This window comes from Oryx dammah, unplaced genomic scaffold (assembly GCF_014754425.2).
Source record: "Oryx dammah isolate SB20612 unplaced genomic scaffold, SCBI_Odam_1.1 HiC_scaffold_22, whole genome shotgun sequence".
Lineage (NCBI taxonomy): Eukaryota > Metazoa > Chordata > Mammalia > Artiodactyla > Bovidae > Oryx > Oryx dammah.
This window is the reverse complement of record NW_024070206.1, coordinates 26,206,719-26,233,300: the sequence shown is the minus strand read 5'-3', so window position 1 is coordinate 26,233,300 and position 26,582 is coordinate 26,206,719. Positions and strand designations below refer to the sequence as shown.

The 26,582-nt window shown below is 41.4% G+C and overlaps 1 protein-coding gene and 1 pseudogene across 1 annotated transcript; both read left to right on the top strand.

Moving 5' to 3' along the window:
- Positions 1-1,555: 1,555 nt before the first annotated feature.
- LOC120881240 lies at positions 1,556-1,651 on the top strand (annotated as a pseudogene).
- A 1,239-nt stretch (positions 1,652-2,890) lies between these two features.
- CLUL1 (clusterin like 1) lies at positions 2,891-26,582 on the top strand. Its single transcript, XM_040264698.1, has 7 exons — positions 2,891-2,996; positions 4,624-4,772; positions 10,189-10,356; positions 12,534-12,966; positions 17,695-17,832; positions 21,832-22,046; positions 26,394-26,582. The coding sequence occupies exons 1-7, from the start codon at positions 2,891-2,893 to the stop codon at positions 26,580-26,582; spliced, it is 1,398 nt and encodes a 465-aa protein (XP_040120632.1).

Here is a 26,582-nt window from a genome sequence, read left to right as displayed (position 1 = left end):
TGACTTTCCCAGAACTGGACTCTTGCCTTCCTGAGAAAAAGACCCCAAGTGCTGCTTCTTCCTTTGGCCATGTGATCACCTCTCAGAATAAGACACATCTATTTGTAGGGGTGGTTTAGATTTGCTCAAAAGTGACATGAGGCTTCTTAACATAATAATAGTTCAGATTTTGCTTTGAGCTGATCTGTTTTCTAGCAGAGTTAAGAGGTTTTCAACTAATACAGAGAATTGCCAGATAGTCAAGACAGCTAAGGGCTTCCCAAGTGGTAAAGAACCTGCCTGCCAGTCCTGGAGACTTGGGTTCAATCGCTTGGTCAGGAAGATCCCTGGTGTGGGAAATGGCAACCCACTCCAGTATTCTTGCCTAGAGAATCCCCATGGACAGAGGAGCCTGGCAGGCTACAGTCCATGAGGTCACAAAGAGTCGGACATGACTGAACTGACCCAGCACACACACAAGACAGCTAAATGAGATGTGGACAAGACTTCTGGTGTGTCTTATAATTCCCCATCCCCATGTCCAAAGGGATTATCTCTGCTCCAGACTGCAGGTTGCTCAGACACAACGATCAGCTTCTAAGGGCCCCAAAAGGCAGGCGAGTCAGTTTAGAACAGTCAGTGTGACTTGCTGGAAAGTACTGAGTATCAATAAGTAGTGATCAATAAGTCCAATCAATAAGCATCAATAAGTTGAATTCCTCCAAACTTGGAAAAGGGACCCCAAGACAATCTTGAGATTTCAGTAGCCAGAGACCCAGACTACAGTAGCTGCTATGGTGACTCTTTAGTTGTTTTTAGAAGAATCATTTGCTGTATTTTTAGCTCAGCTAATCAATTAGTATATTGTAGCGAAATGCTCACCTATTACACTCTTTGTCTGCTAGATGTTATCATTTCATCTAGTTAAAATGTTTGCATATGTTTTTTAAAATGCCAAGCAACTATGTAAATAGTCTTCAGAATGTTTTTTAAATTAATTTTTATTGGAGTACAGTTGTTTCACAATGCTGTGTTAGTTTCTGCTGTACAGCAAAGAGAATCGCTTACATGTATACGTATACCCACTCTTTTTTAGGTTCTATTCCCATATAGGTCATCACAGAGTATGGAGTAGAGTTCCCTGTGCAATACAGTAGGTCCTTATTAGTTATCTAAAAATGTTTTATCTAAGCATTTTCTTTCTCTTTTTCATATTGTTCCTTACATTTCCAACAAGGAAATTTGTTTGCCCTGTATACGAAGAGGTGTGTGTGGAGGGGTGTGTGTGCACATACACGTGTGCTCAGTCATGTCTGACTCTTTGAAACATCAAGGACTGTAGCCTGCCAGGCTCCACTGTCCATGGAATTTTCCAGGCAAGAATACTGGAGTGGGTAGCATTTCCTCCTCCAGGGGACTTTCTCAACCCAAGAATGGAACCAGCGTCTCCTGCATCTGCAGGCGGATTCTTTACCACTGAACCACCTGGGAAGCCTGTGTAAGAAGATATACAGAAAAAATTTCAAATTAAAAAAAATATTTCTAAGGCTTTATTATCAAATATATCTGCGTATGCTTGTTTTGGCAACACAGATACAAACACTGGGACAATACAGAGGCCTGGCCCCTGTACAAGGATGATACCCAAATGTATGAAGAATTCCATATTTTTAAAAAAAATTGTGTAAAATGAAGTAGCTCAAGGTCACTGTTTCTGATCGTGTAGACAGCCTGCCCTCTAGTGTTTCTTTCAAAACCATACCACATTCTAAACCATACTCTTAATCTCACAATGTTAGGTTAATAGGATTAAGAGCTGTGTCATCAAATTAATAGAACAAGGTTAAATCCCTGACACAGACAAACATTAAATCAGAGGAAAGTGAAGGTCCTTACAGAAGCTGGTGGCAACCTCACTGGGGAGAGCCTGCAAAATTAGTGGTAAATATGTTAAAATTTTATTTGGTAAATAGGGTCTTGATCCCTGGGAGAAGGGAATGGCTCCTGACTCCAGTATTCCTGCCTGGAGAATCCCTTGGGCAGAGGAACCTGGTGGGCTACAGTCCACGGGGTCACAAAGAGTTGTACACAAATGAGCGACCAACACTAAACTGAAAGGGTCTTAACAAAAAGAGAAGAATTAGCTGAAATGATAATTCTAGATGTAAAATATGATAGCTTTGTAACTACTAGTATTTTAAAAAGACATTCCAAATGTAGATTAAATAATATAGGGTTGTTTTTTTATTCCAAAATAACAAATATATATATAAAATATAAATATCCTTTCTGGGGGGAGTTAAGATAATCTAGAGATATAACTGTGAAAGCATATGTTTTTTATTGGGAATGTTACAACTAATTATATAAAAGGAAATTTATTATCTGAGAAGAAAAAAATTTGTGTGTGATTCATTTATCTGATGGCTTTTATAAGATATATGAGAAAAATCTTGCTTTCATAAAAAAAAAAATAAGTAGTTAACCATCTAGTTTAAAAATTACTTATGGTCTCAGAATTTTGGAGAAAAAACAATCCCCTCTGACATAGCTAATTCTGTGTTTGGGGTTGTTTAACTGTTGACAAGGAAATAAAATGAAGTTTGGATTCTATGGGGCTGGAATCCATACTTTTGGTTGCCTTAAAGTTCAAATGCTTCAGATGAAGACCTTATTTAACTGCCATGAAGAATTTAAACAAAAGAGGGATTTGGGTTGTCTTTTCAAAGAATTTATTTAGATTTCGAGTTTCCTTATGTCCCAACCATATCGACATACATTGTCTAAAGTCATAAAGAAAAATCGACAGAAAAATGCTTTGGCTCACCAGGTGTTTCCAACTGATGCCAACAGAACTAAACCAAAGGCATCTGACACGGGTTTCTCCTTCCTTCGCAGTCACGGCAGAAAGATGAAGCTGCCACTCTTGGTGTTTATCATGTATCTGCTGCGGCTGAAAGACTGTCACTGTGCACCTACTGGGAAGGACCTAACTTCTACCCATGAAGACCCGAAGGGTAATGTCTGGTCTCTTTATCTGCACTGTGTCCCGTCTGCCTGTTTCCGTGTCCTCCTGGCACTTACTGTGATTTACAGTTGAGAGATAACCGCGTTCAGAACGCCCTCTAGTTTCACAGGGAGAAGTTCTCCAGGCTCTTAAGCCAAGTAGACAAGACGCCAAACATCTGGATTAAAAATAGAAAATTCCAATTGTGTCTCTGAGAACGCTTCACAGTTCCAGATGTTCGCCATCACAGAGATAAAACTTGCCAGCGTCTTAGGCTGCACGGCTTGGGTTCATCCAGATGTTTGGTGTCCTCTGAGCACGGTTTTAACGAACAGTGAAATTCTTTGCTAGCATTTGAAACATTTAAACAATTAAAGTCATCCATGCAATTATTCGTGAGACTGAAAGGATGGGTTAGAGTAACATCGAATCTGGTTGGTTTGTGCTCATACTTGGAGCCTTTGTTTGACGAGATATGCTTTGGGTGCCTATCTTAGAAAAATAAATTAGTTTAAATGTTCCTTTTGGGGATCTGTAAATAAATTTGGAGGCCAGGTTAAGCTCCTTTGGCGGCCACGTTGGCTATTGTGAAAAGAGTATGACAAACGATGAATTTCATAGTCACTAAAGGCTTATTAAAGGGGTGTTAGAGACATCCCGGAGGTTATTAAAGAATCTTGCATTATACTAGATACTTTCTAGGTTTGATGCCTCCTGGGAAGGTAATTGAAACTGAAAGAAAGGGAAATTGTTCTCTCTGTTTGAGGTTCCCAGTTGGGTATTTAATATAAATTGTCTGTGAAGAAAATTCAATGTTTTCTTCTAATATAAACACACTTGAGTTTTAAGGGAAAGAAAAAAAATTGGATAAATGAAAACAGGCTCTGAGGAGAATGATAAGATGGGGTTAAATGAACTCTGACTTGGCTGGAAGCTCAGAAGTGAAGAACAGAAGGTATTTCCCTTGGAGGGGGGGTGGGTAGCCCCCTCCATGTGGTAGCTGATAGCCCAAGCATGGTGATCTGCTTTTGGAGTCTGATGCAATAAAAAAACAATTAAGCCTCTACTGGGAGGACACGAAAAACTGGTAAACTCATTGTATTCTATTATTATAAAACTTTAAACTTTTTATTTTGTATTGGGGTATAACTGATTAACAATGCTGTGGTAGTTTCAGGTGAATAGCAAACGGACTCAGCCATGCATATACATGCCTCCATTCTCCCCCAAAGCCCCCCACCCATCCAGGCTGTCACCTAACATTGAGCAGAGTTCCGTGTGCTGTACAGTAGGGCTTTGTTGGTTATCCACTTTAAATATAGCAGTGCGTACCTGACCTTCCCAGACTCCCTAACTGTCCCTTCCGCTGGCAACCACAAGTTCATTTTCTAAGTCTGTGAGTCTCCTTCTGTTTTATAAGTTCACCTGTGTCATTTCCTTTGGACTCCACATGTAAGAGACGTCCATATGATATTTTTCCTCTGTCTGACTCACTTCACTCAGTGTGACACTCTCTAGATCCATCCATATAGCTGCAAATGGCATTTCATTCTTTTTAGTGGCTGGAACTCATTGCATTCTGATACACTATAATCTGATCAGATCTTAAAGGAAAAAACTACAACATAATCTTTTAGGTTTTTCCAAGGCTGGGGAGACAGATGTAGATGAAGAGGTGAAGAAGGCTTTGATTGGCATGAAGCAGATGAAAATCCTGATGGAAAGAAGAGAGGAGGAACATAGCAAACTAATGAGAACCCTGAAGAAATGCAGAGAGGAAAAGCAGGTATAGTCACTGAAAATCATACCTGTCCTGGGACGTCCGATGGTAAAGATGCCTCACTTCCAATGCCGGGGCCACGGGTTTGATCCCTGGTCAGGGAACTAAGATACCGCATGCTGAACAGTGCAGCCTAAAAAAGAAAAAACAACTATATAACTGTTCAGAAATATGTCTGGACCATAAATAGTGCACATCTGAATGCAGTGGAGAAGTTATTTGTTTACCCGAATCATAGTTTTTCTGGAAATACTATTTATTTACCCTAATCATAGTTTTTCTGGAAATCCACCCTATTGGAGGAAGACTTTGAAGGAAATTTCAAATTTCTTCAAAGAACATATTTCTTGTAGATTAAGCCTTTGAAAGACTCCAAACTCAGGTGTTTGGAGGATTCAATGCTATTTGGGAAATGCTACTTTTTAAAAACTACTTAATGGTGCCTTTTGAGTTGGAATGTCAAGTCAAAAATGTTTGGAAGTTTTTCGCCAGATCAGTGGCCTACAAAATTTTTTTTCTTTCCCATCCTTATTACTGTAATTATTGTTACCATCCACTCCTGAATATATGCATTTTCATTTATTTATAAATTAGAGACATGAATTGCTACCAAGTCCATATTTCAAATTATCTTCTACATATTTCGAAAAAATTTTAGCTTATTGCCAAATCTGTTTAGATCATCATTTTTACTGACACAAGGCCAACAAAGAGCTCATAATGAAAAAGTGTTAGCCCTGCCATTATTTCTTATCTACCTGAGCAGGAGTTAATCATATTTTTTAATCTGCTGGCTATTTTTTTATCTTTTAAAGTCTCCTGCCGTTTTAGTGAGGGCTAGTTTAAAGTAGTTGAAAACCATCATTTACCCGTGCTCAATCGTTCGGTCACATTGCCAGGCTCTTCTGTACATGGAATTTTCCAGGCAAGAATACTGGAGTGGGTTGCCATTTCCTACTCCGGGGGATCTTCCAGACCCAGGGATCGAACCCACATCTCTTGCAGCATCTCTTGTATTGGCAGGCAGATTCTTTACCTTTAGTGCCACCTGGGAAACCCTCATTTACCTGAGTCCTCTTAAATGGCAATTCTCTGCAACTGGCTCCAAGTGAACAGAGGCAACCCGTGTCGATGCTTCTGGAATGTACAGAGTCCCTCTTTCCCAGGGTCCTCACGCACAGCTGGCCACTGGCAATGGCCTGACATGAGCACCAGTGCCTATGAAAGAGTATATCAGCCTCATCAATTTAATTCATGTATCTTTACTTAATAGTTTCTGTCTAAACTATATACCTTATCAATGGAGAATATACATTATATTCAGACATCCATGACCATATTAAAAACTGTTCATGTGTTACAGTATAAAGCTCAATACATTTCTAAATTATAGACATTGCATGGCTCATTGTTTAATGGCAATAACCATTAATATCACACTCAGAATAATTAAATTTTTAAAAAATTTATTTTCAACATACCCTTAATTCAAAGAGGATGTCAAAACTGCAAAAAATAATTTACAAAGTATTTTAAATTTTAAAATTGGGAGTGTCTACTGTGCTTAGATGCTCAGTCCTGTCTGACTCTTTGCAACCCCATGGACTGCAGCCTGCCAGGCTCCTCTGTCCATGGGGATTCTCCAGGCAAGAATACTAGAATTGGTTGTCATGCCCTCCTCCAGGAGGGATCCCTCCCAACCCAGGGATGAAACCCAGATCTTCCACATTTTTAAACTTTATTTTCATGAAAAAAGTTTAATTATATAAAATATTATATAAATATATATCATAAAATTTGCCATCTTAACCACTTTTATGAATACAGCTCAATAGTATTAAATATATTTACATTGTTAGGCAACCAAGCTCCAGAATTCTTCCCATTTTGCAAAACTGAAACTCTTGTTTTGTTGGTCATGAAGTTATGTCGACTCTTTGAGACCCTCTGGACTCTAGCCCACCAGGCTCCTCTGTCCATGGGATTTCCCAAGCCAGAATACTGGAGTAGGTTGCTGTTTCCTTCTCCAGGGCATATTCCAAACACAGGGACTGAACTCGTGTCTCCTGCAAAACCAAAACTCTGTACCCATTAAACAATTCCCCATAGTTTATTTTTAAATTAAAAAATAAATAGAAGTTCTAATATCTCCTCTCTAGACCTAGGTCTATAAAGGTGGGAATCACCAAGCTCCAGGTCTTCCCTGGTGGCTCAGATAGTAAAGAATTGGCCCTCAAAGCAGGAGACCCAGGTTCAATCCCTGGATTGTGAGGATCCCCTGGAGAAGGGAATGGCTACCCACTCCAGTATTTTTTGCCTGGAGAGAATTCCATGGACAGAGGAGCCTGGTGGGCTATAGTCCATGGAGTCACAAAGAGTTGGACATGATTGAGTGACTAGCACTTTCACACCAGCTCCAGGGGGTTCCTGGCATTCACAGGGGCCACTGGATGTCCTCTGAGCCATTGGAGCAGGGCTGTGTCACAGGCTGTGACCTCAGAGCTAGAATCAGCCTGTCACCAGCTGGTTGATTTTGCAGCCACACAGGGTCCCTGGTGAGGAGACGGCTTGAGCAGCAGCTGCAAGCCCTCCTTCCTTTCAGCAGCCAGCAAAAGACTTGAAGAAATCAAAACCTGCTCCTTATGAAGAAATGGGGAAGCTCCTTTAAGCCAGGTTCTTCCCTGGTGGGCTCGTGAGTCTGACCACCAAGAATAACCACACTAGATATCATTTACAGGCCCTTATAAAACACATTATCACATCCTTCCAGCGTCTGGGTAAACCATCATTTTCATTTTACAGCTAAGGAAACTGAGTTTTGAGATGTTAATTAATGTGTTAACCCAACCCTGTCATGACTGACCCAGGAGAAAGTGAGCTGGCGCTGTGTCTGCGGGACCTAGGACTTTCTGTTTTTCTCCTTTTCCCTGGCCTCCTGCTGAGCCAAGGAGGCAGCACATACTATGAAAAGAAAGCTCAGTGTGAGGTCAGCAAGTGTTAGTTCCATTTCTGATGCTGTAGAATCTCAGAAGCTAGTAGAATTTTTATTATTTCTTAAGACGTATTCTATTTTTTTTTAAAATCATTGAAGTATACTCCTAAGGTATGGGCACTCATAAAAATTCATTTTATTTTTTTTCAAATTTATCTCATTATTTGGCCATGCCACACGGCATGTGGGATCTTAGTTCCCCCACCAGGGAGGGACAGAACCCACACCCCCTGCACTGGATGCATGGAGTCTTAACCACTGAACTACCAGGGAAGTCCCAGAAATTCATTTTAAAAAGGAAAAATCTGTTTAACCCAAAGTCTCTCTTCCTAAAATGATTTTAAACCTAAAGTAAAGGATGTTTTACATAAATTATGAATTTGCAGATATGGGGTGGACAACCCCAGTCTCCCAGAAAAAAAAAAAAAAACTCCATCCATCCTCGGGTGACCTGGCATGATCTCAGTCCCCCTCCTCAGCTTCTCCCTGTTTGTGTTTAGTATGTGCTTGCTTCAGTTGTGTCTGATTCTGTGTGAACCTATGGACTGTAGCCCACCAGACTCTTCTGTCCATGGGATTCTCCAGGAAATACTGGAGTGGGCTGCCATTTCTTTCTTCAGGGGATCTTCCAGATCCAGAGATTGAACCCACGCCTCTTGCACTGGCAGGTGGGTTCTTTATCACTAGCGCCACCTGGGAAGCCCATTTTATATTAGTGGGAGCATCTAAAGCTTCCTCTTACTAAAGTGGGAAACCCTAAAGCAGCCCTTCAAGTGATTCCACACCATGCACTCCATCCAGGTTTGGGTGGAACTTTGATGAACTGACTGCAGGAAGACAGCTCTAAATATGAAATCTATTGCTGGGTGGGATGTTTGGACGAAGCAGAGAGCTCGAACAGGACATTCCTAAACCAGAGACCTACTTCCTCTGGGGCAACTGTTCACTACCAAATCTTGGGCCATGTGATTTGGCCATTGGTTTTCATTATGCTCTTGGAGGTAAGCGAAAGCAAATCAGATGATTACAGGCTAGGTGCCTTGTTTGCTTTTCTCAATATGAAAACTTAAGAAGTAGATCCTACGAGTATTCCTGTTTGCTACAAAGGAAATGGGCTCAGAGATGATTAAATAATTTGCTCAAGGGTCTAGTGTGAGGGTAGTTTGTAATTGGAAATACTGGGATTTTGGTTTACAGTAACAATAAGCATAATATTTAAAAAAGACTGAGAAAATTTGGGTGGTATTTTTTCCTCCGCTGGTGGAGCAAGCTTTCTTAAGAAGTTGCAGGATTCCATAATTGTTCTGCAAAGCCCCAAAAGATAGGTTAAGCCTGTCTAGATCACGAGGTTTGTTTGGTAGGCTGGGGGCCAGCCAGGTTTCCTATATGGCACGCAGCAAAGGATAGCTGGCTCAACCCCAGGATTCTGCCACTAGGAAAGATGAAAATTCCGAGCTTAGCAGAGATGTGGGAGATGAGCAGTGCCCAGCTGTCTCTTGGGGCTTAATATGCCAGGAAAGGGTGCTTATCTTTTTCTTTTCCAGTAGGTAAAATTATGCACTAAATTGGTTTTAGAAACTGTGTTCACTCGTGTTTTTCCACTTAAGGGAGTTGCCATCATCTCTAAGGCTCTCCTCTTATGGACGTGTCTATTAGCTTCCCTAACTCATCTGAGCTACTTCTCAGGCCTGGAGGGAGCTGGTTTACAGAAGTCCCCTCTTGCAGGCAGGCCTGGAGGGTCTACGGGATGCTGGCCTGGCAGGGAGCTCTGGGGGCGGGGTTGACATTCTCCGGACTGGTGTCACCTCTGCTGGGTGGGACCTGGTCAAGGACAGCAGGCACCGCCAGGAGGCGTGCTCGGAATATGGGTGAGAAACACAAAGCTGCTAAGAACACAGCATCTCTGCCATTAGAATGCAACTCACTGCAAAGACTTGATGTGATGTACCAGAGTTGTGCTTTCTAGCAGTGTTTAAGAGCATACGAAAATTAAAGGCAGCATAAATGAAGGAGATAAATGTGTCAATTTTGTCAGCCTTAAAATCCCATCTTCACATCCTCCAGGGACAAGAAGTGAAGACAGACAAGTAAGCAGATCAATTAGGCATTCTGCAGAGCAAAGGCTGTGTCTTTGTGGCTGGTTCACTCATGAACAGCGAATGCCCACCCCATAGCAAGCTCTCAATAAACAGCTGTTGAATGTATAAATAAACAGGTGGATAAGAAGTGTCCAGTTTTCAGTAGGGATCAAGAGGGGCCCTTCTCCTTACTGAACCAAAAGATTCCGGGTAAATCTATCAGCTGCTCATTTGTAGCAGAAATGAGGTTTAGTTCAGAATACACACATTTTGTAAAGTGAGAAATCAATTAAGGTATAGCACACAAAGTCATGAAATGAAAATAGGGTGTGTGTTTCTACTTTTTAATTAGGAGGCCCTGAAGCTTATGAATGAAGTTCAAGAACACCTAGAAGAGGAAGAAAGGCTATGCCAGGTGTCTTTGATGGATTCCTGGGATGAATGCAAATCTTGCCTGGAAAGTGACTGCATGAGATTTTATACAACCTGCCAAAGCAGTTGGTCCTCTATGAAAACCACGGTAAGGGAAAAGCAGAACTCAAGATTGCTAAGTTCTTAAGGTGCCTGCTTCAGCTTACTTTTTAAAAGTAATTTATGTTAATATTTAGAATAGAGATGGCTGATCTGATATTGACCTTTTGCAACCTGGAAGCTAGCATTCATATTTCTGTATGAATCACCAGTGGGTATGTAATTTATGAGTTAGAACAGCCACCCAGGGTCTGTCCCCCATCTCGTGACACTGTTTGTATCTCTTAGAAATACCCTCTTTCTGCCTTTTATTTGTTATTTGTGAACCTATTCATGCTAGATTGTAAGCTCTATGAGGAAAGGAACCGTATCTTATCTGCCTTCATTTAAGCATTGTAGGTGTTCAATAAATGTTTGCTGAATTACATTCTGAGTAATAGCATTATAGTTTCTGATTTCAACCTGCTTTGATTTTTTTTCTCTGGAGACCAAACCTTTGAAGGTGTTCTCTGCCTCCTGAATCTTTTCTTCAATGGGCCTGCCTTCTTGTGGCAGCACACACATGCATGTGTACACACACACACACACACCCACATTCATGGCCCCTTTATCTCAATCTGTGTCCTGTAGGACTGGCATGTTTTCTTTTTTTTGTTCCCTTGGGCTCTCTTCTGGGCAGAGAGAATCACAGAGGGTGGTGACCTGAATAGGATGAGCTCTGACCCATAAAAGGCTCCTGTGCTTTTGGCCCTCACCCTTGAAGAAGTGGGCTGAGTACAAAACACAGTGAAATTCTCCTCCCTGTCAGAGCATGCACTAATTAGAGTCTGTTCTTGGCTTGGCAGTGCCATCCCCAATTACAGAGGGAGAAACCCCTAGGATAATTCATATGCCAAGTTCATTTGCCTCCACTGTTAATTGCATCTGCTCTATTTTTATAGCCAGTGTCAGATACAGCAGAGTATGTTGGATGAGCACTGGGTGGAAGTGAGGAGCTTTAAGGATTGTTCCTATCTGTGACAGTTGTGTAACCTTAGGACAATTACTTGGACATTTAAATTTTTGTTTCTGTGTCTGGATTCAGGTAAGCAGAAGCTGACAAAGAGAGAGGCAGATGATCCACCCAGTTTACTTTTTGAGAGAGGCTTGAGTCCTCTAAGGATTCCTGGAGAACTCTTTGAACAGAACTGGGGTAGGGGGGTGGATGGTGGTGTTCCAGCAGTGATGGTCGATGGTTGTTATGTTCCGAAACACACAACATGGTCTCATCACTTTCATACAAAGGCAACTCTGGCAGGGACTTAGATGTCACAAATTTGAAGGAGTACATGGTGTGATTCCTGGAAGATCTCCCTCTGAGTAAGAAATTCTATAATTAGAGCTTCATTCCTTTGACTGCAGCCAAGGAGGGCTTTGATCACTGGTAATATGTAACATCCCTAAGTAACCTATTTAGATGTATTCAGCGTCTATCGCAAAGAGTCAGACACAGCTTAGCAACTGAACAACCACCACAACAAAAAGCATCTACAGTTCAGTGCAAATGTATTGATCTTCTCTTTTCCATGGACTAAGTTAAAAACATGAGCCCAAGGAGAGTAGGAGGACACTAATAATATCCCACTTAAGTGGGGAAGAAACCTAAGACATAAAGCAGAAATGAAAGATGGGAGTCTTCACAGTTTTCAGGCAATCATCATGGTCTAAAACCACGCATGCCAACCACCACCAGTACATAAGGTCTGTGGCTTGCCAACAGTATTGAAAACTTGGCCTTCTTAGGTCTTTCAGTAGGCAGAGAAACCAGGAGGAATTTCAGACCCTATTTCCATAATCAAAGTCAAAGCCAGGTGCAGGCATGCATGCTAATTTTGCGACCCCATGGACTGTAGCCCTGCAGGCTCCCCTGTCCACGGGATTCTTCAGGCAAGAATACTGGAGTGGGTTGTCATGCCCTCCTCCAGGAGATCTTCCTGACCCAGGGATCAAACCTGCATCTCCTGTGGCTCCTGGATTGAGATGGATTCTTTACCACTGAGCCATTGGGGCAGCACCAAAGCCAGGTACATGAGTAGTGATCTTAAAGTGGATCACTTCTTCCTAGTTTGCCCAGGATTGTTCTTGATTTGGAATGACTTCTGTAAGTTGACTTAAAAGTTTACGATAAAAAATAGTCCTGGAAGAAAATACATTTATGTCATTTCTGTCCCCCACCTCACCCCATAGATTGAACGGGTTTTCCGGAAGATATATCAGTTTCTGTTTCCTTTCCATGAAGATGAAGAAAAAGAGCTCCCTGTTGGTGAGAAGTTCACTGAGGAAGATGTACAGCTGATGCAGATAGAGAATGTGTTCAGCCAGCTGACTGTGGATGTGGGATTTCTCTATAATATGAGCTTTCACGTCTTCAAACAGATGCAACAAGAATTTGACCTGGCTTTTCAGTCATACTTTATGTCAGACACAGACTCCGTAGAGCCTTACCTTTTTCCAGCTTTGTCCAAAGAGCCAGCAAAAAAAGCACATCCTATGCAGAGTTGGGACATTCCCAGCTTCTTCCAGCTGTTTTGTAATTTCAGCCTTTCTGTTTATCAAAGTGTCAGCTCAACAGTTATAGAGATGCTGAAGGCCATTGAGGACTTACCCAAACAAGACAAAGGCAAGTATTAAAAGATTATTTTTACTTAGATATCTACACTCAAGTTAAGTTTTATTTGGCTTTGGAAATGGTAACTGTTTCTAAGTCGTCATACAATGTTTCCAAGAGTGGTGGTTAATGGATAATCAAAGTCTCATAGCCTCTTAGAAGAGACTCTGAGGTCTCCCAAACACCAGCCCTCTCTCATCTTTGTCAAGAGCTTTGTAGGGCTGTTTTCTCTTTCTAAAGCAAATGTTCAAAGCTGACAAAGAAAATGCTGGTAAGGCGAGAACTTTAAAAAGACGGTAGCCTTCTTTATTAAAACTTGGACAGGCACTCAGCTGTATTCTGCTTGAACATCATGAGGTTTCTTTAAAATCAGTCCAGGCTCCTCAGCTCCCAGTTAAGGAAGACGCTTTAGTGCCATGTAAAACCAGGTCACATTTAGGGCGCTCCACGGCCTCCTCCGCATTGCTACTGCAATTCTTTAAATCACAACATTTGTGCACAAAACCAGATTCAGTGCTCACACACAAACCCCAAACTACAGAAATAGAAACTTCTGTAACTTATAAGAATCACCTTCTACCAGTACCACTCATGCCCCCTGATACTCTAGGTTGGAGAAACAGTCCTGCTTTATATTTTTTAATTTGGCAGCACTGGGTCTTAGTTGCAGCATGTGGGATCTAACTTTGACCAGGGATTGAACCCAGGCCCCCTGCATTGGGAGTGCAGAGTCTTAGCCTCTGGACCATCAAGGAAGTCCTTGCTTTATGTTGTAACACAGAAGGAGGTTCCTTCTTTGGGTTTCTGTGGAGTAGGTGGGACCCAGCATCTCAGAAATGACAGATGTCATGTGGGCCACAAGTAGAATCTGTGTTTCCTTGAACTTATCTCTGTGGACCATTAGGCCAAGGACAGGTATGTTCTTTGATGAAAAATAAAACATGCTCCTTCCAGAAATCCTCTGTTTGTCCATAGGATTTCCCAGGCAAGAATACTGGAATGGGTTGCCATTTCCTTCTCCAGGGGATCTTTCCAACCCAGGGATGGAACCTCGGTCTCCTGCATTGCAGGCAGGTTCTTTACCATCTGAGCCACCAAGGAAGTCCCTTTCCAAAGATACTCACATCCTAATCCCCAGCTGCTGCTGCTGCTGCTGCTAAGTCGCTTCAGTCGTGTCCGACACTGTGCGACCCCATAGATGGCAGCCCACCAGGCTCCCCCATCCCTGGGATTCTCCAGGCAAGAGCACAGGAGTGGGTTGCCATTTCCTTCTCCAATGCATGAAAGTGAAAAGTGAACGTGACGTTGCTCAGTTGTGTCCAACTCTTAGCAACCCCATGAACTGCAGCCTGCCAGGCTCCTCTGTCCATGGGATTTTCCAGGCAAGAGTACTGGAGTGGGGTGCCATTGCTTTCTCTGCTAATCCCCAGAACATGGCTGAGAGAAAGTAAGGCTGCTGATGGAATTGTGGCTGCCAATCAGCTGACCTTAAAATAGGGAGAGTGCAACTTCCCTGGTGCTCCAGTGGCTAAAACCCCTCACTCACAGTGTAGAGAGCCTGAGTCTGGTCCTTGATCAGGGAAGTGGATCCTTCATGCCAGCACGAAGATCCTGCACTCAGCAACAAAGATCCTATGTACTGCAGCTAAGACCAGGTGAAGCTAAATAAATAAATAAAAATTAAACTTAAAAAACAAAACAACAACAACAACAAAAAAAAAAAACAGAGAGAGTATATGGGGTTGTCCAGGAGAAGGCAATGGCACCCCACTCCAGTATTCCAGTACTCTTTGCTGGATATGAAACTGGAGGAAGGGAACTAGGAGCCAAGGAAGGTGGTAACTTCCAGAAACTAGACAGACATGGAGATGGATTCTCCCCTAGAGCCTCCAGAAAAGATCAGCCCTGCCAACACTCTCATTTAGCCCACTGAGTTCCATTTCAGACTTCTGGCCTACAGAACTGTAAAATAATCTGTTGTTTCAAGCCACTAAATGTGTGGAATTGGTTACAACAGCAATAGCAAACTATTACATGTTTCTCATCAATAATATACTCTCTGAGTGAGCTTCCCTAGTGGCTCAGTGGTAAAGAATCTGCCGGACGAGCAGGAGATGAGGGTTTGATCCCTGAGTCCAGAAGATCCCCTGGAGGAGGAAATGGCAACCCACTCCAGTATTCTTGACTGGAGAATCCCATGGACAGAGGAGCCTTGCAGGCTGCAGTTCATGGGGTCACAGAAGAGTCAGACACGACTAAGAGACTACACAACAACATTCGATAAAATTCTGTAGTGTAGTAGGTTCACACAATGCTGGGTGCCAGGTGATCTGGGTTATAATCCTGCCCTGGAGAATGTTGCTGTCTTTAATTTTCCCCTGGAGGAAACAGGCAAGCTGGGAGAACAGATGATTTACTAGAAGTGCTCGAAGGGAAGTAAATGAATCCACGATGCTTGTAAAAGTGAGATTTTGACCTCTGATCAGAAGGCAATCGAAATCCTGAGAAAATAATAATCACTTACCTGCCCATAGGTAATCCTGACATTTTTGGCATTTTGCATGAAATTGGAAACATTCTGACCAGTTCTGGCCAGGTTCTCCACACAGCCAGAGTTCCAGAGATATTAGAAATGGCTGTTTCTTAAACTAGATGTAGGTATTTACTTTATGACTGTTCTTTTTTTGCATTTCACATATATAATGTTATGAACAGTAGTTCTGTTGAACTATAATGTTCACCAACAGTTCATCAACAGTTCATCACTGTTGAACTATAATGTTATGAACAGCAGTTCAACTACTGTTTTACATTTAGGAAAACATCTAAAGCAGATCTAAACATCTAAAGAGAACCTTTTTCTGTTTTAGAAGAATTAATCGCCCATATAAAAATGATAAAGGGGTTGCCTAGAAGGGGTCCTGAGGCTCTGTGTTGGCATGGCTGAAGGGAGGTGATGGGTCACTGCCATGGGAATAGAATAGGGAATGGCTGTCATACAGACCTAGAATTCGCCACCCCTGAATATAGCAGGTATTAATCTAGATGCTGCAAAAAAGATAAGGGTAGCTTATGATGCAGATGACATAGCTCCCAAGTTTTAGGAGTTCAGTTTAGAGAAAGGAGGGCTTCCCTGGTGACTCAGATGGTAAAGACTCCACCTACAATGCGGGAGACCTGGGTTCAATCCCTGGGTTGGGAAGATCCCCTGGAGGAGGGCCTGGCAACCCACTCCAGTATTCTTACCTGGAGAATCCCCATGTACAGAGGAGCCTAGTGGGTTTACAGTCCATGGGGTCACAAAACAATCAGACACGACTGAGCGCTAAGCATCAGAGAAAGGAAAACAGATCAGTGGACAATTACACAACCGTGTTGTAACTGAAATGACAGAAGACGGTATAGAAGAATGACAAGATTAGGATGATAAGATCGAATCCCTCCTCTTGAGGGACTCAGAGACTAACAGAGAGGACAAAAATGAACAAGCATATCGTGCAGAGATGTCCTACCACAGAACTCATGGGGGTTCTGTGGGGCCAGAATCTACAGAGGGTGGGGAAAAATGACTAGTATTCTACAAAGGGAGTGCTGCTTTACCCACCAGAAGATCTAGCAAATGTCTGGTAGGGTTTTAAACAGTAAACTTCACAACTTATCTCAAAATGGAATGCGTTGTTGTTTAACATCAAGGATTTAATGTCACAGAATATCATCAGGTTAGCAATTAATAATAAATCTTTCCTAGTGAGAAACAGTTGGGAACTATCAATTTTCTGTTGCATGCACTCCTTTTTTATCATCATTTTTATATGGACGATTCATTCTTCTAGAATAAAAAAAAAGGTTCTCTTTAGATGTTTAGATCTGCTTTAGATGTTTTCCTAAATCTTTGAACTACTGTTCATAACATTATATATGTGAAATGAAAAAAAAGAACAGTCATAAAGTAAATACCTACATCTAGTTTAAGAAACAGACATTTCTAATATCTCTGGAACTCCGATACACATTTGAATTATAGCTCGAAAAAATTAAAACTTGTTGTTGTTCAGTTGCTAAGTCATGTCTGACTCTTTGCACCCCATGGACTGCAGCACAACAGGCTTCCCTGTCTTCCACTATCTTCCGGAGTTTGCTCAAGTTCATATCCATTGAGTTGGTGATGCCATACAAACATCTTATCTTCTGCCAAAGATAGTTACTAGAAAAAATTTTAACAGAAGCCCCAAAAGAAAAGTGGCTTATAATTCCCTATTTAGTTAACACCAGTGACATCAGAAATAATAACAATAAAACTAAGACACACTAAATGTAAAAGAATTCAAATATTCAAAAGGAACAAAATAAATGAAAGCTACCTTCTCCCACCCCTTTAAGTCTCTCTTCCAAAATAGTGACTATTAATAATTCTTCAAGATTCCTTCCTGAAAATAAAATGATTTGTACGAACCTCTGTGTGGGAGGTTGGAATTGGGGCAAGTAGTAATAATAGTAATGATGAGTAATCATATTAATATTATATTTTAATAGTAATGAGATTACTGGATTAAAGGATATGTGCACTTTTAATAGATGTTAAATTGTCTTAGCAACTGGTTGCACCAGTATGCCCTCCTGCAATTGAATACAGAACAAAGATTCTGAAAGTGCTGGTTAGGCAGAGAAATGCCATTGCACCCACGCCTTTAATGTTCAGACTCTAATGACACTGATGTGAAACTGCTGTGTTCCTTGCAGATTCTGCCCACGGTGGACCAAGTTCCATGACGTGGCCTGTGCGGGGCAGAGGGCTGTGTGGAGAACCTGGCCAGAACTCGTCGGAATGTTTCCAATTTCATGCAAGATGCCAGAAATGTCAGGATTACCTATGGGCAGGTAAGTGATTATTATTTTCTCAGGATTTCAATTGCCTTCTGATCAGAGGTCAAAATCTCACTTTTACAAGCATTGTGGATTCATTTACTTCCCTTCGAGCACTTTTTCGCAAGCTCAGTGACATCTGGGGGTGCTCAGAGCAGGTTTATAGACTCTTATTATTCAAAAGTAGGTCAACTCACTTTTTCTCTGTTTCAAACTCCCTTGTTGTTCCTGTGAAAAACATGTATGGTTAAGGACCAAACAAACACTCAAGTGAGCAAAAGAGATCTCTGGGTAAATTAAGGCAATTATTTTCTTTTTAATGCAAAGAGAAAAAAACACAAAAATACCCAGGAAGAAGTCTTCACATTATGCAAGCAAATTTTTGGCCAGGTGAATTTTTTGTTTCTTTAAGTGGCATTACCTTCTTCCACTTGGTGGGTTAATTACTAACTGTATTTAGTGATTTAGTATTGGATTGGCCAAAAATTTCATGCATAAGTAATATCTTATGGAAAGACCCAAATTAAATTTTTGGCCAACTTAATTTTTAAATATAGGTAGCTGGCTTAAAACTCAGCATCCAAAAAACTAAGATCATGGCATCTGGTCCCATCGCTTCAAGGCAAATAGATGGGGAAACAATGGAAACAGTGACAGACTTTATTTTCTTGGGCTGCAAAACCACTGCAGACGGTGACTGCAGCCATGAAATTAAAAGATGCTTATTACTCAGAAGAAAAGCTAAGGCAAACCTAGACAAAATATTAAAAAGCAGAGATATTGCTTTGCCAACAAAGGTCCATCTAGTCAAAGCTATGGTTTTTCCAGTAGTCATGTATGGATGTGAGAGTTGGACCATAAAGAAAGCTGAGCACCAAAGAATTGATGCCTTTGAACTGTGGTGTTGGAGAAGACTCTTGAGAGTCCCTTGGACTACAAGGAGATCAATCCTAAAGGAAATCAGTCCTGAATATTCATTGGAAGGACTGATGCTGAAGCTGAAGCTCCAATACTTTGGCCCCCTGATGCAAATAACTGATTCATTAGAAAAGATCCTGATGCTGGGAAAGATTGAAGGTGGGAGAAGGGGATGACAGAGGATGAGATGGTTGGATGGCATCACTGACTTGATGGTCATGAATTTGAGCAAGCTCCGGGAGTTGGTGATGGACAGGGAAGCCTGGTGTGCCGCAGTCCATGGGATCACCGCAGAGTCCAACACGACTGAGTGACTGAACTGAACTGAGTGGCTTCTCACAAGCCCCAAGCAGCCTATCACATCCTAGATCTGACCAACAGCCACCTTTCATTCTTTCCCCAGGAGAACAATTATCTCCACTGGCCCTTCTCACTTTCCTCTGACCCTCAAGTCCCCTCCCCAACTGAAGTCACTTCCCATCTATTAGGGCCTCAACACAAATTTTCTTACTAAAGCCAAGAGGAACTTTTGATTCCTCTACTTCTGCTTCTTTACCTCAGCAAAGCCCTCAAGGGAAGGAAATTCTAAAAAAGTGTGGCTAAGAATTGGAGCAAGTGATCAAATATAACTCGAGCTTTTTATTAGAGCAGATAGGGGTCTTATTTCTTCAGAATTGCTCACTAGGTGACTCTCCACACCTCTGTTTCATCATTGGGAAAATGAAATTAATATAGCTACTACACACAGGTGTTTTAAGAATTAAGTAAGATGTCTCAAGTATTCATGATTCTCATTATTCAAGGGTTTGTGCTTCAAGTCAGAGTTACAAGGTTGCATACAGACAGAAATTTTTATAACAGAAAAGTATATACTAATGTGAAAATGTTAGTTGGTCAGTCGTGTCCGATTCTTTTCAACCCCACGGACTGTAGCCCACCAGGCTCCTCTGTCCATGGAATTCTTCAGGCAAGAATGCTGGAGTAGGGTGCCATTCCTTTCTACTGACCTCTTATAAGAATAATCCAATTCAAACATCCAACCGACGTGTCACTAACTTCCTTATATCCAATGAAACACTTGAAGAATAATCTCTCCCTGATTGTCACAAGATAATAGAGAAGATGTGTGTTGGGGGGGGATGGGATGTTGGGGAGGTGATTAGAGCAAGGTGGTTAAAAGGTACAAAGTTCCAATTACAAGATAAGTAAGTGCTGGGATGTAATGTGCAACATGATGACTGCTTTGTAATATACAGGAAAATTAAAAGAGTAAACCCTAAGAATTCGCATCACAGGAGAATTTTCTTTTCTTTTCATTTTATCTATTAACATATGAGATGATGGATTTTAACTAAACCTACAGCAGTCATCAGTTGACAGTATGTGTAAGTACAACCTTCCTGATTTATTACTTTTAATAGTTTCTGTGTGACCCTGAATATTCACTGGAAGGGCTGAAGCTGAAGCTCCAATAATTTGGCAACCTGATGTGAAAAGGTGACTCATTGGAAAAGACCCTGATGCTGGGAAAGATTGAGGGCAAAAGGAGAAGAAGGCAGCAGAGGAGGAGATGTTTAGATAGCATCACCGACTCAATGGACAGGAATTGGAGCAAACTCCAGGAGATAGTGGACAGGGAAGCCTGGTGTGCTGCAGTTCTTGGGGTCACAAAGAGTTGGACATGACTTAGCAAATGAACAACAACAAAATACATTCCTTAAGATTTTTCTGTATACAAGACTATGTCATCTGTGAATAGAGATAGTTCTACTTTTTTCTTTCTCACGTGATTGTGTTTTACACCAAATTTCACCTTTATTTTAGGGAAATCTCCCACTCTCTGAAAGAGTAAATGAGAATCCCTTGTAGAATTCTCCTTGCCTACAATCATGAGGGAAGTCACCACCTTCTTCCCCCATAATTTAAAGAAACTTTACATCCCTATTTTAAAAGTTAAGAACTCTAAACTTGCAAATGAAGACATTTTAAAAGAATATCTGGATCGCCTTTCAAATGTATATTATATCCTGTTAACGGTGACTCCCTTTGTTTTCAAAATATTTTCTTGAATTACTTTTCAAATGCATGTGCCTGCGTGCGTGCTAAGTTGTTTCAGTCGAGTCTGACGCTTTGTGACCCCATGGACTGCAGCATGCCGGGCTCCTCATCCTCCACTCTCTCCTAGGGTTTGCTCAGATTCAAATTCATGCCTATTGAATTGGTGATACCATTTATGATTGTATCTACAGCTTGTGTGAGAGCTCTGTGTCAGGATGGAGCCTCCACCATACGGAGCAAAACTAGTTCCACTGTCAGGGGAAAGAGCATGATAAACCCTAAACCGTTCTTAAAGGCTTCCTCGAACAGTGAGACACATTACTTTGAAGATGGCATGCTCAACGTCCAGGTGGCAGGGAAGTGCAGTCACTCCCACGTGTCCTGACCTGAGTGCCAGGGAGCAGCCCTAATGACCTTCAGAGACGCTAAGGAAAGGAAGACAAGGAAAAGGCACATTTGCTAAATCTCCAGGGTGTGTTGACCCTGTGATCAGGCACTTTGCAGTGTTATTTCATTCACGCCCTTTGAACCTGGTTGAAAACTCACCTGGTACAAAACGAGTGAAAACTCACTCATGGTCAAAAAGGCTGAAAACAGAAAGCTTAAGGGCGGGGACTTAAAGCCACAATCTCTTTTTTTTCCTTTTTGCTGCTGAGCATGCGTGCGTGTGTGCTCAGCCACTTCAGTCACGTAGGTCTCTTTGGGATCCCATGGACTGTAGCCCACTAGGCTCCTCTGTCCATGGGACTCTCCGGGTAAGAATACTGGAGTGGGTTACCATGCCCTCCTCCAGGGGATCTTCCCAAGACAGGGATCAAACCTGTGTCTCCTGCTTTGCAGGCTGGTTCTTTACCACTGAGTCACCAGTGCAGTTCAGTTCAGTCGCTCAGTCGTGTCCCACTCTTTGCAACCCCATGATTCACAGCACGCCAGGCCTCCCTGTCCATCACCAACTCCCGGGAAGCCCCTAGATTTATACTACCCAACTCCAACCCCTATGGACCTTTTCCTTTACCCTGTTACTTCCTTCTTTGCTAGACTGTCCTGCTGTTCCCGAACTACACACAAAGGCAGATGAGGCCCTTGAGTTGGTCAACATATCCAATCAGCAGTATGCCCAGGTACTCCAGATGACCCAGCATCACTTGGAGGACACCACGTATCTGATGGAGAAGATGAGAGAGCAGTTTGGTTGGGTAACAGAGCTGGCCAGCCAGACCCCAGGAAGCGAGAACATCTTCAGTTTCATAAAGGTAATGAAGAGCCAAGAACAGATACAGAGATTACATGTGCATACATTGATTTTTCTGTTTCTTATTAATTCCTTCTGAATTTGAAAACAAACTTCAGGAGGATATTCAAACATTGTGATTGTACTCAGGCTGACTTGTGCATGGCCTTTAGAAAACAAGACACTCTATACAGAAAACCAACTTAAAGCACAAAATACTTTCTAATCTAGAGATGGCTAATTCTTTGTTTTAATCATACTGCACTTTATTATTTTTTTACAGTATTATTTACTTGTTTTTGGCTATGCTGGGGCTTTTGCTGTGTGGGCTTTTCTCTAGTTGCAGTGTACAGGCTTTTCATAACGGTGGCTGCTCTTCTTCAGGAGCACAGGCTCTAGGGCACGTGGCCTCAGTCGTCGTGGCACATGCACTGAGTTGCCCTACGGCACGTGGGATCTTCCCAAATCAGGGATCGAAACTGTGTCTCCTGCATTGGCAGGCAGATTCTTTACCACGCAGCCCCCAGGGAAGCCCCCAGGGATGGCTAATTCTAATGAGAGCTATCGTGTGATAACTGAAACAGGTAACCTTGAAGAAACCTGGCCAATATTGTTTCTAAGAGAGAAGCTTTTCAGGGAAAGAAACTTGAGTTCAAAAGCTGGCTCTGGAACTTATCAGCTGAGCGAGTTTGGGGAAATTCCTCGTGGAAAATGGGAATAAAAATAACTACTTAAAGATGGGTGCCTGTAAAGCGATGAGTATAGACTCCTTATCCGAAACAAGAGCTCTGTAAGTTATAGCTCTCACTAGCTTTTGACACAATAAACTGCTGACTTACTTTGAAAATTAAACACACTTTTATATTAATATTCACAAATAATCAGATTGCCATCTTAAGGTGCACTTAAGATATCTCCCACTTCTCATCAATAACTCCTGTTGCATTACATAAAACAGTGATTGAATTTCTTTCCTAATGCTCCCCCACTCCACACACACACATATGACATTAACACACGATGCACCAGGCTAGTGGTTCCTGCTGAGGCTGGTGCTGGAGGGCTCCTAAAAAAGCCTGGCTACAGGAATCACTGGGCAGAGCTATTGGAGGTGCAGTATTTTGTGCAGCATGTCATGTTAGTGACCTACCCAGACCGATGCTAACTGCTCACCCCTGCAACCTTCTCCAAAGGGTTGTCCTTGGAGCCACTTATCCCTCAGGATCAGGCTGAGGCTGGAGCTCACCTGAAGCCGCTTCCTGATTAGCTTCTCCCTCTTCTCTGTCTTGCTTGCCTCATCCCCTTAAAATCTCTACCTGAAAGCACTCTTTATAAATCACTGTGTCAGACGCCGAGGCTCTGCTTCTTGGCAACCTGACCTAAGACATCTTGTATCCTAGTGAATCACTGTCTTTCAAACTATGAGGTCAGTGGTTGAGAAATAAGTTTAGAGTCACAACCAGCACATTAAAACAAAACAAATAAACAGAAACTGGAATAGGACAGACTAGAAGAAAAAATGGAGGAACCTGGTAGGCTGCAGTCCATGGGTCGCTAAGAGTCGGACACGACTGAGCGACTTCACTTTCACTTTTCACTTTCATGCATTGGAGAAGGAAGTGGCAACCCACTCCAGTGTTCTTGCCTGGAGAATCCCAGGGACGGGGGAACCTGTGGGCTGCCGTCTATGGGGTTGCACAGAGTCGGACGCGACTGAAGCGACTTAGCAGCAGCAGCAGAAGAAGAAAAAAACATTAGCGTGCATTGTTTTTAATAAGTCAAACGTGTATGTCATGAAACTTTCATTTCCATATCTCTGTTTATATGTGTGGATATATCATACAGGGCTTCCCAGGTGGCGCTAGAGGTAAAGAACCTGCCTGCCAATGCAGGAGACATAAGAAACGTGGGTTCGGTCCCTGGGTCAGGAAGATCTCCTGAAAGAGGGCATGGCAACCCACTTCAGTATTCTTGCCTGGAGAATCCCAAGGACAGAGGAGCCTGGCGGACTACAGTCCATGGGGTTACAAAGAGTCAGATAGGACTGAAGCGACAACACACAACACACGTACACACACATTATACATAAGACATTTTTCTTTTTTCTTTTTATTGAAGTGTAGTTGATTTACAATGTTGCATTAGTTTCAGATGTACAGCAAAGTTATTGTTTTATAAATATATTCTTTTCAGATTGTTTTTCATTATAGGTTATTACAAGGTATTGAACATAGCTCCCTGTGCTCTATAGTATCTATTTTATATATAGTAGTTTGCATCTGTTAATTCCAAATTCCTAATTTATCCCTCCCCCTTTTCCCTTTTGGTTATCATAAGTTTGTTTTCTAAGACATGTGTTTTTGAGTCGTGGTAACAAACTTGTTTGTAACCACAGACCATAGTCAAAAGGTTTTGAAACCCACTATCAATTCCTGCTGACTCTCTAATCCTGTTACTTCATTAGCTAGATCATTCCTTAGGATCATAAAATAATTCGACATATTTTGACATATGTGTTCATTCTCACAAGTATAGACTTTTAGTTTAGGGATAAAATTCTTGTAAGGTATGAGGAAAAATAAAATTTTAAGAAAAATTTTAGTAGTGTGTTCAATCTTTAGAAGAGTAAAGGCAATATTTAATTCTTTTTATCATCATCAAAATTTCCATTCTAGGCTTCAATTTGCTTCCATTCTAGTATCTCTGAGTAACGTTAACTGATGTAACTAAAATTTTTGATATTTTTAAATGTATTTATTTTTTAATTGAAGGATAATGGCTTTACAGAATTTTGTTGATATTTATAACAAACGCATTTCCATACAAAAAACTCCATATAAAGTAAAATCACATCATTTTTGGTGATACATTTTTCTAATAATAATCACCAGTAAAAAAAACACTTACTATTTGTCAGGCAATGTTCTAAGAACTTTCCCCATGTATTATATAATTGAATACCCTCAGTGTTCCTATAAGGTGAGTATAACTGTTTTACAAAATTTTCAGGTAAGGTACAGAGAAGCTACACAACTTGTCTGAGATCACACAGCTAGTAAATGGTAGAACTGGGGTTCAAGGCCAAACCATTTTCCTTCAGGATCCTTGGGCTGAACTGCCTGTAAAAGTTATTTTTCTTAAGACAACTCTTAGTTCATCATGTAATCGAAAGTACAAATCTATAAAACAGCACATACTGAAGAGGAATCTTCTGTAAAAAAAAAATACACAAATTCCAGCAGGTGAAAAAAGCTATGTGCTTTAGGTTGCAGTTACATGGGTGTTAGCATTATAATTATTTATTGAGATAGACACAGATGTTTTATGTCTAGTTCAATGTGTTTTATTTAATTACCAAAAGAAAAAGAAAAAAGGAACGCTATGGTAGCTTTGTAAACTAGAGTCAAGAAATCACCAATTTTTATTTGACTTCTTAATATTTTGCTTTATCTTTTTTAGAAGGAGGTATATTTGAAAATATTTTCAATATAATTCTCTTTAGATTACAAGTTGCATGTCATTACAGTTTCATTTAATTAAGTCAAAGTATATACACTTGAGAACTCATTAAGAGAGTAAATGACATGCATTTCGGATGACTGGTTCTTACAAAAGTTACACATAAAACCATAAAGTGTAAATTTGCTACAGAAACTCAGTACAAGACTTGGTGTATCACATTACCATTTGTGGCACAGACAGTGTGTGTGTGCTAAGTCACTTCTGTTGTGTCCAACTCTTTGTGATCCTATGTGCTGTAGCCCACCAGCCTCCTCTGTCCATGGGATTCTCCAGGCAAGAATATTGGAGTAGGTTGCCATGCCTTCCTCCAAGGGATCTTCCTGACCCAGGGATCAGACCCAAGTCTCTTGCATCTCTTGCATTGGCAGGCAGATTCCTTACCACTAGCGCCTCCTGGGAAGGAGCACTCACCAAATACTCCATCCACTCACTCAAGACTGTCTAGCTTTTCTTGCAGTTAAGTGATACTATGTGTTAAGATCTGGCCAATGAGATGTGAACAAAAATGAAGAGTTGTTTGTAGACTGAGAGGGAGAGTATCCTGCATGTGGTTATGCATTCTCTTTCCCTATGGAGGGTACCAAGAAAGCCATATGTTGTTACACATGCTACCGCACACTGACATGATCTTCCTCTCTTAACCAGGGTCTTGAGCATCTTGGTGGTTCAGAGTCCTTGGGCTGGGACATAAGCGAGAGATAAATTATGTTGTATGAAGCCACTGGAATGCTGGGCTAATTTGCTAGCTCAGGCACAACCTAGCCTATCCTGACTAACGTGGTATTAAATTAATCCTGAATGTGTGCTAAAAGTTAGTAATCTTTTATTGTATGATCCTGCTTCTTAGGTAGTTCCAGGTGATCACGAAGGAAATTTCTCCAAACAAGATGAAAAGATGATAGACATAAGCATTCTGCCTTCCTCTAATTTCACACTCACCATTCCTCTTGAAGAAAGTGCTGAGAATTCCGACTTCATTAGCTACATGCTGGCCAAAGCTGTACAGCATTTTAAGGAACATTTTAAATCTTGGTAA

Excerpts from the sequence above, each read along its gene's own strand:
- CLUL1 (XM_040264698.1), top strand. The coding sequence starts at position 2,891 with ATGAAGCTGCCACTCTTGGTGTTTATCATGTATCTGCTGCGGCTGAAA. Across the intron at positions 4,773-10,188 it reads AATGCAGAGAGGAAAAGCAG|GAGGCCCTGAAGCTTATGAA; the intron begins GTATAGTCACTG and ends CTTTTTAATTAG. Across the intron at positions 17,833-21,831 it reads TCAGGATTACCTATGGGCAG|ACTGTCCTGCTGTTCCCGAA; the intron begins GTAAGTGATTAT and ends CTTCTTTGCTAG.